At 38.1% G+C, this 12,308-nt stretch overlaps 1 protein-coding gene across 2 annotated transcripts in view; it reads right to left on the bottom strand.

The window, feature by feature from the left end:
• Window positions 1-12,308, bottom strand: part of cdh20 (cadherin 20, type 2) — a 139,467-nt gene that overhangs the window by 19,352 nt on the left and 107,807 nt on the right. For both annotated transcript variants that reach the window (XM_015382190.1, XM_015382189.1), the window contains exons 3-6: window positions 11,552-11,846; window positions 11,332-11,451; window positions 2,883-3,050; window positions 930-1,117 (exon numbers count right to left, since the gene is read on the bottom strand). In XM_015382190.1, the coding sequence (XP_015237676.1) occupies window positions 930-1,117; window positions 2,883-3,050; window positions 11,332-11,451; window positions 11,552-11,846 (771 nt within the window). The remainder of the gene's footprint in view (window positions 1-929; window positions 1,118-2,882; window positions 3,051-11,331; window positions 11,452-11,551; window positions 11,847-12,308) is intronic.

The raw sequence follows: 12,308 nt of genomic DNA, 5'->3' as shown, positions 1-12,308 counted from the left end.
TGTGGATCCATTTTGCATTAAGACTTAAGTCTAACGATTCATCCCTTAATGTTTTATCAGTCTTAACCATTTAATGATACATACAGTATGCAGTTGTGCTCTAAAGTTTACATACCCTTCCATTAAAAACCAGTAAAATCAATTGATGAAAAAAAAAGATAAAAAAGGAAATCATGATATTAATTTTGAATATATTGCACACATACATACATATGTATATATTAATTGATAAAACAAATAAACAAGCCTGACGGAGCACCTGAACTACAATTTTGTTGATCGACAATTTAAAATCTGATGTTTCCGTTCAGTAAATATTCAGTCAGATTCCTGCACCTGTGCACAGGTATGCTGGTTAAATGTTCATCAGCAAGCTGTTTTCATTCAACAGACACCATTTGTTTTTTTTTAGAATTTGTTTTATTAAACAAAAACTTCAAAATCTATATTTTATTTTATTAAAATATCATTCAGAAAATTGTTATTTATTATTGCCTTTTCTGTTTTGTGTTATTTGAATTCCTTGTGTGAATTTATCATTTCTAAAAGGAATGTAAACTTTCAAGCACAACAGTATCACTACATTGTTCTTTATTAATAACTATATAAAAATTTATAGTAAAATAAAAAGAGAATTAAAAGAGAGATTTTGTATATACTTATGCAATATATATATATTTTTCTTTCCTTGAGAATGTTAACAGCATTTTCATTTATATTTAATGAACGTTCTCTAAGTAAAAAATGTAGCAAAGTAAAAATATATAATTAAAATAATGATTAAAATGCTGTAAATATGAGAAATGAAAGAAATAATACAAACTTAAGGAAAAGCAAGTCGTTCAGATAGGAAAGAAGGTAAAAACAACCTAAGCATTTTATTCTTTTCACAGTAAATCCATTACTTCGATTAACATTGAACCGTTTACCTTTTTCACTGTGATGATGCCAAAGAGGTTGGTGGAGTCTGTGCTGATGTCAAAGGTGTCCCTCCCATCTCCGTCAATGATGCTGTATTTCATCTCAGCGTTGACCCCAACGTCCCGGTCCTTGGCCCAGATCCGACCCACCACTGAGCCAACAGGGGCTGACTCAGGCACACTCATCTGATAGAGCCCTGCACACATAAATCAGCCACACTACGCTTCACATATATGTCCTCTAGGGGGAGCCAAACTCCTTCCTTGTATCGGAACTGATCTTTGACTGGGAGCCACTTATCAGACAGGCTAGAATAAATGGCTCCATAAACTCCTGCTGGTGATATGCTGCCTCATGGGCCAGCTTGAATTTTATCTTCCATTTAACCTCAAAGAAAAGGTGACAGTTGCCCAATTTGTGGTGTTCCTCACAATTTATTGCGGTATGCCAACTCAACACAGGGGTTTTACAGCTGATCAAACTTCCCTTAAACAGCAGCACTAGTTGGTCTGAGCTAATTGGTTAGGGAGGATGGAGGTAGAGGTGGGTGCTGAGTTTTATCTTCCCTTCGCCAAGTGAAGATGACCACAGTAACCTCCTAACCTCAGGAGACTGATGAGGAAAATAAGTGTTGGTTGAGAGGAAAAACAAGAGAAGGGTAAGGTTCCACGAGGTAAACAACATGGTGCTGATGGGACACTTTGGGTGAGGGAACTGGACTGAGGGGCTGAGGACATGGCTGGAAACCAAAGAAACAAACTAAGATTATAGATCTAATATCCCTATATTAGATCCCACTTTTTTCATTCGTTAGTTGCAGCATGTTTCGGAAGACTTTGCATCCAGATCCACAGCGACGCTGATAACACAGGGTACTGCTCTCATTTCCCTTAATGATGCAGATCCATTCAATTAATGCTGGTTACAGAAAATGTTCTTAGGTTTGGCAAGGCAGGGACTAATGTGCAATAAATCAACAGGAAAATGGATGCAAACAACATCTATATTTTCCAAATAGATCCCTGAAGCCAAGCCAGATTTTTATGAGGGTCTTGCTAATAAGGCTACACACATATTGATATATTTGTGCCATTTAAATTAATTTATTCTTCTCTTCTAATATAGTCATTAAATTTGTTGAGCACTTGTTCTTTATCTTTAATTACATAGAAGACTTCTAGTTGATTGCACAGACAAACTTCCCCCATTAATCCCTAAAAGCAAATTCATAAAAAATATACTAAATGTCATAGTTGGATATTTTACCTGAAGGTATCACTGCTGCCACCTTGTGGTTTAGAGGAGAATTTCTTGTTCCAAAGGTGGTGAATAACACCTGGGGGTGTTATTCACCACCTTAAATTGTCTTCAAATTTATGAAGGACAGAAATCTATCAATGATGATGGGTCATGAGCTTCAGAAGTGTGCGACGGATAACCAAAAAATGTGGTACGTTTTTTATTCTCTGGACTTCAGGGTAAATTGGCTAATTTTATTTAAGTGTCTTAAAACTAGTTGTTGCTTAACAACTGAATCAAGCAATGATTATTCATAAACCTGCAGTACTTTCATGCAAAAAGTTTATTTTTTTTCAATTAATAAATGGGTTTTGCAAACTTCTAACCATTTCTATCAAGTTAAATGATTTATTTGTTTTTGCTTGTAATCTGATTTGTTGGTTTGCTTGTTTTATTTTGATGGTCTGCCAGTATAGATTGGTTTTATTTTACATGTTTATGATACAGTCTTAGTTTGATCTCACTGGTCTGGATGTCAGACTTTGGGATTTTAAAGGCATAGAGTAGTTTCCCATTTGTTGCAGTGCAGAAACATCAAGCATTCAAAGCTGCAGACTGTGTTTGCAGCTATTTGTTTACCGTCAATGAACTGTTGCGAGCATCAGGAGTGGTAACAAAGTGCACGGCTCGTTGGCGAAGATGCTAGATAAACACATGCTTACTTTGGTCAAACACTGGCGGGTTGTCGTTGACGTCGCTCAGCGTGATGTTGACAGTAGTGGTGCCTGCGAGCCCCCCCAGCTGTCCCCCCATGTCTTTGGCCTGGATGACTATGGTGTAGTTCTCCCTGGTTTCTCTGTCCATGTCTGCTAAGGACACCCGCACCAAACCTGGAGCAGAAACCAAAGAGGCAGAAGGCGGTTATAGAAATGGCACAGGCTCAGTTACAGCTCGGTGGAAATCATCTGACCCAAACAAAGTCATGCAAGGGGAAAATAATAAACATTTGTTTTCATTTGTTTTGCAAATCAAGATCTGAGATGTTTAGAATGCATTTATGTTTCACACCACTGGGTCAACATTTGACCATGACTAACATGATTTCCTAACCTTGTCCCAATTTATAGGATAGATCTAGAATGATCCCCCCTCCTGTGAGTTTAGGCACATATCCATACGTGGGCCTGCAGTTTGTCCATCCTCCCTCTATGTTCAGATGATGGTTTGATCTGGCAGCTTCTGATATTGTTTGAGCAGCTAGTCCTGCTTTAAACCTCTATGTAACTTTCCCCCACACACTAGACCTCTTCAAAAAATAACTATTTTTCATTTTCATAGCAGCTCAACATATTTAAGTCGAAAATCACAATCATTTAAAATATGTTATAATTATACAAATTATATATATTTTACATAAATAAATAGGAAATTGTATTAGCGTTCATCTGTTTTTACTGCCACCTTTGCAGAACTATTGGATCAAAATGTATAATAAACATTTGTACCCTACCCCAAAACTTGTGATTTCCATAATTTAATGGATACAACATGATTAAAAAAAAATACAAATATATTTGTACAATTTATAAACAAAGAAAACAACTGTATTTTAATCGGAGTTGACTTCTACATTATGATTTTTTAAATTAATCACAATTTTTAATCAAGAAAAATGACATTTTCTGTTTTATGGGTATTTAAAAAGAATATGTAATGTGCAAATATATACAAATAAAACAAATTGTATATATTTTTACATGGACTACTAGATAATTTTATTAGCTTTAAATTGAAATTAATGCCAACTTTGTAAGTCTATTTTTTTTAAGTTATAGCAAAATTCTGTACCCTAGTGACCAAAGAATATGAGGGTTTTTTGTCATTTAGATGGTTTTAATTTGAGGACCTTTGGGGAATGCATAAGCATTGCCTGAGAACAAAATGATTGTGAATTTGTAGTTTGTCATGTTCGAAAGAATGGGAAATCCTCCAGTCTGCTATGAAAATCAAAAATTTGTATTTTTCGAAGAAGTCTACCGTGAAACTTTTGCTAAGTTCCTTGGTCTTCATGATGCTGTTTGTTCTTTAATGTTCTCCAATGAACTTCTAAGGCCAGAAACAGAGCAGGTGGTTAAAAAAATCAGATGACATCAAACCTAAAGAATGAAACACCCTATCAAACTTTCTTGTTTTAGGATAAAAAAAAATACAAGGGGTGTGAATACTTTTCAAGTATCGCTATTTAAAACTAAAATGTACTTATCAGGTTGTTTTAGGTTTGGACCTCAGAAAACGAACAATCTTTTAAAGAGAATGATTTTACATTAAACCAGACATTGCTGACCTTCAACTGCTGGCTCTAAAGATCTGTGTTCTCTTTTTAACTGACTCCCATCTGCACACTTATTGCATTAGTCTGAAGTTTTGCACAAAACAACTAATATAAAGAAAAGAGGGGGCAGAACCCAGACTGGGTCAGCTGATGCTGTTTCTGCTTCTGTTTTGATCTTTTTTATTATGTTGACACCAATAAAAGCCTTGGAGGCAGCTTTTTTAGTGGAACGAACAAAGCTGATTCATTGCTAAAGAAAAGATGCTTTGTTAATGAGGGAGCTGCTAGTAATAAAGGAGAACTAAAGATTTTATAGGTTTGTTAGATTGATCAAAGAAGGGAGTTGGTTTGTTCACACAATGTCACAATGCCAGCTTTTATGTTTCGCAATTCTAAAAATAAGTGTTGTTAATAAATTGGCATCGAACATTTTTTAATGTATTTTAGACAAAAATAAAAGAGATTCACAAAAAAAAGTCAGTAAAACTCACTGTTTACAGAAACTAGCCTTTAGATGGCAAAAAACCCAAAGACACTTTGTTGGATTTTATGTCCAAATGGTGCGCCGTCGTCTAAAAGCTCTCAGTGACTCTCAGTTGTTGTAAACTTAACTGTAAAAATTGGAAACAACTCTTTAGTTTGCATTGTTTTTGTTTTTATAAGCTTCCACTCTTCTTTATCCCTGTTTGCTAGGGGTCTGACCAAAAAGTGGGGCTCCTCATCAAACCAGGAAATGGGAATACTCAGTGTAAAGGTCTGGTTATCCTCCTGCAGCAGTGTGTTGCAGTCAGCTTGTCATAGATATTTATGATTTATGCCCAATATTGAATCGTAGTCTACGCTATGTTATTCCATGCCACAACGAGGGACTCTGGGGTTCTCTGTGTGTGTCTATATGGGGGTGGGGGTGTGAGGGTGTGGGGGCTTTTTTGTGTGGTGTCCCTTTTTGCGTGTTTTTTTCCACTGTTGGGGGTATAGACACGAGACGCGGGTGTGGTGTCCCAAAGGGGATATTTTGAGTGTAGAGCGGATGTAGATTTGACCAATCAGAGGCTTCCTGTCTGCGGTCACCTACAATTTCGTAGAGGTGCAGCAGAGTGTCTGTGGAAGGGGCGGAGGCACATTGGGTTCACTGAGACACAAGCAGACGACCTGGTTTCTGAGTATAAATCAGCGTTAAGTCACTGGCCTCTAACTGTCTTCATAGACACCAGCCTTCTAGTCCCCCTCAGAGATTTCTTTATTTTTTATATTTCTTCTAACTCTCTTTATTTATCAATAATTTTCAAAGTCTTATACAAAACACATGACGAAAGCAGAGCACTTAATATAGATTAAAGGAAAGTAACATGTAGGGTGATCTGTGCATTAAAAAAACAAAATTCAACACAGATGATGTTCGATAAATAAATAAATTCTTTCCCATTAGCCCCATAAATACACCATTCTTCCAACATTTTTCTCCCAATTTGTTTTTGGAGGCAGATTTAATACGTCTTTAGCTCTTGCACATGTGACTGCTTTGAAAATCAGTTAAAAGTATCTGCAGTTGGGTTTTCTCTTGCCAGCACTTTTGTGACGGCCTTTTTCCTTGCAGCTAACAGTAATCAAACGGCATTCGTATCAGTTTCTCTCAGACCATTAGGCATAAGTCCAAAGGAACTTTGAAATGCCTTTTGCAATATCCCTCCAAGAAGACCTGGATGATGGGGAAAGACCAAAACACATCAGTAGAGACTTCTCCTATGGAGTTCCAAAAATCCAGATCTGGTTTTCCCTCAGAGTTTCCTTCACTGCTTAATGTCCATTCTCCTTTTCTGCAATGTCCAGCATATAAACTTAATAGAAATAAATAGTTTTCATGCACATCTTCTTTTTCCTAATAGCATAGAGAAGCTCTATTGCAGAACTAGCAGAAACAGACTGTGATCTAACAGGTAGAGCAGATGGATTGGATGGATTAGGTCTTAATGCACTTGATCCAGCTTGTTTATGAGGTTTTGGTCAAACACCTTCACAGTGGTGCCCTGCAGATATACGCTGTCTTTCAGGACACATTGTATATCCAGATGTCCCTCAAGGTTAGACACTTTGTGCTGCAGAGACCACTGGTTCTTCAACAGCTGCACACATTGGTACATCCTATAGCCCAGCATTCTGATTCAACCTCTTTTTTCTGCCCGGCTATCTCTTCTACTCCATCCGTCCTCTCTTTTAGTCTTTGATTTAATAGACCACAGTTAAGTTTAACATCATTTGCCCTATGGTTTTCTTACAATGGGAGGGCATGATCAGCTGTTTTTGTTCACCTTCCAGCTCCAACCTTGAAATATAACTGATTGATGATTTTAAGTGGTTCAGTCTCACTTTTCTCTTGGATAAAACAATATATTTTTCCCCCACCCATTGTCTGAGGGCTGTCCGTGAGTTTAAGTGGATGGAAATGTGCAAAAAGTTCAATTTTTAAATAATTTATTTATCTTTTTAATAGTTCAGCCTGGTACTGTGACTTCTACATTTTTCCTCTTTGTGCACAAGGTGCAGGATTTGGTGCATGTGTGCACCTGGTTCTGGGTTCTGACTTTTGTGTTTCTCAGCGAGGAAGATCTTTGGGTTATGACTTTTGTTCATAAAGTCAGAATCCATTTTTTTCCACATCTCTGCTTTACAGAAGAAGATTTTAACCCCCAGCCTTGATGCTTTTAGGCATCCAGACATGGTGAAAAGTTCAACGTGAGCTTCAGAGTGGAGAAGAAAAAACATTTAAGTGACCTCGAACTTGGCATGGCTGTTGTTGCCAGGCACACTGGTGTTAGTATAACTGTGGATCTGCAGTCTGTCAGTGTCAGGTGTACCATGTCAAACACCTTGTTGACGTCAGAGAAAATTCACAGATCAGTTTAAGATGTTAGAAAATAGAAACACGCCCAGATATCAACTTATCTGTAGGAAATCTTCTCTGTACAAAAAAAGATGTTGTTTTGAACAGAAGACCAAACTATCTGCCACATCTGTCGTTAAGAACAGGAAACCAAATCAGACAATAATGGGTGCAAAAAAAACATCACTTAGTTTCCATTTCAGCTGCAACTGAATCTACTTTAAAAAAAAAAAGATCCATGCTGCCATTTTTCAAAGGTTGATCCTTTTGTCTGGGATGTAATAACGTGTTTCTGGGACAATATTCCCCTCTTAGTAACTGATCATTGTTTAAACCTGGATACTGTTGCTGAACCTGTCCAGCCTTGTCTGGCTAAAGATTTTAATGCCAAATGTCACAAAGCTCAAGTCATAGAGCACCTTTCAGGTGCAGCTGACATTTGCAGCTACCCTGTGATGGCGTTATGTCAGTTTGAATCTAATCCATGGAGAATAAGGGCAGTTCAAATGGGATCCAACACACTGTTATTTACCACAATGGACCTAATAAACTAGTTAGGAGGTGTCAATATTTTTCATTTGCTGGAGCTCTTGGCTTTAGTCATGTCTATGATTGGGATATGGATTTACTTAGCTAAATGGTAACGAGATATTTATTTATCAAACAGCCTTGATCTGTCAGTTGATTCATTCTCAAACTCATCTTTCTGTTTCTCCAAAGGTTTTAATTGTCTTTTTTTAATCATTGCTAGAGCCCAAAGTCTATAATAGTTTTTCGTTTCTCTTTTGTGATCATTTCAAAGCTTCTGCTTGTCTTTGCCAGGTCCCTCCCTCCCTCAGGCTTCTCCTATCATAGATGCAGGCCAGCTGACAGCTTTGCTAGGGCCAGGGACATCACAGTTTTTTTAAGGCCCTCCCTCTACACCTGCAAATAAAATATTTTTCACACAAATATTTTTTGAAAAATTACTTCTGCCTATATTTTTAATGGTCAGAGAGTCAATTTTGGGGCCCCCCTCTGTCCTGGCCCTGGGACAATTGACCCGTTTGTCCCCCTCTGTCGGCCGATTAGAGATTAGGTATATTTTCATACGTAGTCTAGAAACAAGCTGACATCACTGAGAAAGACTCCTGGAATGGGTAGAAAAATCTTCAGAAAAAACTGAGCAAAGTCTGTTTTGTTGGTTGGCATGACCCTAAAGACCGAGGCTGTGTCTGAATGTCTCACTTAACCACTTTATAGGGCACTATATAGTGGTTAGGCCATTTTAGATGAATGTCCGAATGTCTAATGCCGGGGTACCCAATTAAAAATCAGCAACCAGTAAAGGTCCGGAGACATTTATGATTATAATCTGTTACTTTAAACATAATTTAACACTGAAAAAAATTAGGTTTTTATGCATCCATGTTACATTGAATTTTTAAATACAAAAATATATTAAAAAAATAACATTTTTCCATTTTAAAATCTAAAGTGTTTTTTTTTTAAGTAGAATCATTCAGTTTGATATAAAGACAATTTCCTGATTTAAATGTTTTATTAAAAATCTGAACTAACAATGCCATTTGGCAGCCATATTACTGTCCCTGTTATTTTCAGGTAACTTTTTAAATCAGAGGGTCCACAAAGCATGCAGCTGCTTCAGGTTTAGAAAGATATGCTTATGATAACGAGAAACAGTAGTTTTATAAGAATAATGAGATTTGACATCATCCTGAAGGATTAACTTGGCTGTTATTAAAACTAAAAATTAATACCCAAATAAAAAACATAATAAAACATGTCTCGGATGAGAATAACACCTCTAAAGGCTATACATCAATTACAAGCTCAAAGTTTTTTCAGGCAGCCTCTTTCCACGCTACAAACTGCCTTCTGTCCTCATTATCAACAGGAAAGTCACACTTTTAAGCCTAACACGTCTTCTTTGTCAGCTGCCATGAGTGAGTTTTTAGATGTGGCAAAATGCAACAAAGCAACGTGATGGGTAGTTTCATAGCAACAACAGGAGCCATGCTGAGCTCCCCACACTTTGAGCTGGTTGGTTTACACAGGGGAATAAAGTGAGGAGTGAAACTGCACTGGAGCTAATTCAGCTTGGATCAGGGAAAGAAAGGAGGAAGAAACAGCAAACCAGTCAAAAAGATCTGTCAGATAAAACTACGTTGGTGACTTCAGAAAGTTTACATAATGATTAAAGAAAAAAAATAAGACAGGTTTTTAAAATGTAAAGAAAATATTAAAGGGTCTTAGAAAGTAAAACCGAGTTTCCATTGTCATAGATGAATAACGATAATTCAGTGGGTGCAGAGAAGTTCAAACCCCATCAACACCTCCTTTTTCTGCAAATCTCACAATTCTAAACTTCCACCATAAAATGGGCGAATCCAAACAAAGCCCCAAGCTGACATAAACTTGGGGATGTTGCATTATTTGGTTCTGGTCTGTATTTTTGTCACGCCCCGAAATTTACATTGGGTCCCTCCACACCTGCTGGCTCCCTGCCCCCGTTTGCCGGGGTTCCCAGACCAGCCTTGGAGCTGAAGGACCGCTTCAAGTGTCGCCAGTGTGTTTCAACTACGTGCTGCACTGAAGTCGACTGAAATCCATTTTTCATTTCTTAGTTATGAAAAGTAGGACATTTCTGAGAAAAAGAGGTCGTCTGGTCTCCCTACCATATAAACAATTTGATGTTTCAGTGACTGAGTGCTTGTTGCTGTGATGAGTCTTTGCTCAGCAGCTTCGCTCGTCGTAAACCAACCAATCAGAGCACAGCTCATCTAAATATTCATGAGCATACCATAAAAGAATGTCATTTCATTCTGGGGCTTTTAACCAGGCTTGCATTAGGGCTCATAGAACAGCAAATCATTCTATGACCCCTTTAAGAGATTCAAAAACATGTTTTTTCCTTGTACTGTGAAATATATGTTAAAACTAACTAAAGAGAGCCAGAGCTTGTAGAGAGGTTATAACTGAGCAGAGTGAGCAAATTATTTAAAGCTATCACTTAGGAGAAAGAGAAAGAACCATTTCTCATTAATACCAAAAAACTTGGACAAAAGGGGCATTACAAAAAAGAGGCATTTCTCCAAAGCTGGCAGAGAGAAGTTTGGAAATGTTCAGACAGGCTGCCAAGAGAAAAAACAGAGACACTGAAGAACCTGCAAGAGTACCAGCTCTGTTTGTTCTTCATGACTATACTCTGATTAAGCTTCGCTTTACTGGTGCAGCTTTAATGGTGAGCATTCATCAAAAAGGTGTCCAACATCTCATCTTGAAAGCTTGTGCATTTTGATGTCAGATGCTATGGATGCTCAACATTCTATTTGCAGAGCTGCTTTGTTCTTTTCCTTGTAATCTAGAGAGCGACTTGACTTTCCAAGGCAGCTCATGGATCAGCTTCTCCAACTGGTTGATGCTTTGCATCCAGCTTTCAAGATTCAGATTTCCCTACTCCGGTGTGTGACACTATGGATACTGGACAATTGGCCTCGACGCTTGAAACGTTATAAGACTCTAGAAGCTCCTCGGTGCCGTCTCCTATAGACTTTGCATGTAAACCAGACGCCCTGATGCTCAAAATCCGTTTTTTGTGTGACCACACCAAGAAAAATGCTAAAGCTAAATTAAACTGCAATGCAATGCAATGGTTGAATAATTAAGTTGTTTCATTGCTCACTTCTTGATTTCATTAAAATGTGGATTTGGTTAACCTGAAACAATTCGTTTCTTTTTTTACTCTTTAAACAAAAGGAAACTCCTACCCTGTGACATAAACTACTCTCTACAGATCATATATAAACATCAGTCTGCAACTGTAGTCAACTTATAATTTTAACTTTTGTGTTTTAAACCTCAAGCTTTCAACATAAAAGTTAAACTCTGCTGGTTGTAGCTGCAGTAGTCACTCTGAAAGCACCACAGGAGATCTGCAGCATGTCTCCAAACTTACCGCTCTTTGCGTCCACAGAGAAGTATGGCTGCCCCATCAGGATACTGTAGACGACACGAGCACTGTTTCCATATGTGGGATCATCAGCGTCTGTAGCTGTGAGCTGGATGACAGACGTTCCTGGATAACAACAGCAGCAAAAGTTCAGAGAAAACACAAGTTTGGGGGTTATTTAGCTGTGATGGAAATCAAGCTGACATGATTTTTCCCTTTAGCTTACCTATTCTAGACATTTCTGGAACGGTCGCCTGGTACGGACCATCCAGGAACTTCGGCTCGTTGTCGTTAATGTCCTGGATCTTTACAATGAATTCGGATTCGGGTTCCAGAGGTCTGTCTGTGAGGCGGTTCCGGGCCTGGGCACGGAGAAGGTACTGGGACTTCACTTCCCTATCCAACCTCTGGATGGCATGGATGTCTCCAGTGCTGTCGTCAATGGTGAAGGTGGAACCGGCACCCTCGCCCGTCAAGATGTACTTGATGGAACCATCACCTTTATCCATGTCAGAGTGCAGCTGAAGGAAACACAATTAAAAAAGCACTATGAGATTATGAAGCTTATCTCACAATTGGTCTGCATTTGCTTCTAAATTCAGCCACTGCTCAGTATTTTTGTCGCCAACATGTTTTTCGAGGGCAGTCAAATGGGTCACATCTCCCTGTTTTACAACAATACAGCTGCCTTGCACTCCTAAAAAACATGCAGATAAGACAACCAAATAACTTTCCAGGCCAAATGAGCCTTATGATGTTAGTCCAAGTTAACATGTGCCTCTGTCCCCGAAGAGCAAACTGATGGGAGGAAAAAAAAAGGCCTGCCGAGATAAACATGAGCTGATTTAAACAGAAAATAATCAACAGCTATTTGTGAAAATGCAGGCTTATCACTATTATCAGCAGAACACCAGTATTAGCTGATAAAAGCTTTCAAATTAACACTGGAGCTGGACCAGATTGGACCGTGGTATTTAGATAAA

This window comes from Cyprinodon variegatus, unplaced genomic scaffold (genome assembly GCF_000732505.1).
Source record: "Cyprinodon variegatus isolate N-32 unplaced genomic scaffold, C_variegatus-1.0 Scaffold252, whole genome shotgun sequence".
NCBI classification, from domain to species: domain Eukaryota; kingdom Metazoa; phylum Chordata; class Actinopteri; order Cyprinodontiformes; family Cyprinodontidae; genus Cyprinodon; species Cyprinodon variegatus.
The sequence above is the reverse complement of the archived record's forward strand: the minus strand, read 5'-3'. Positions and strand labels throughout refer to the sequence as shown.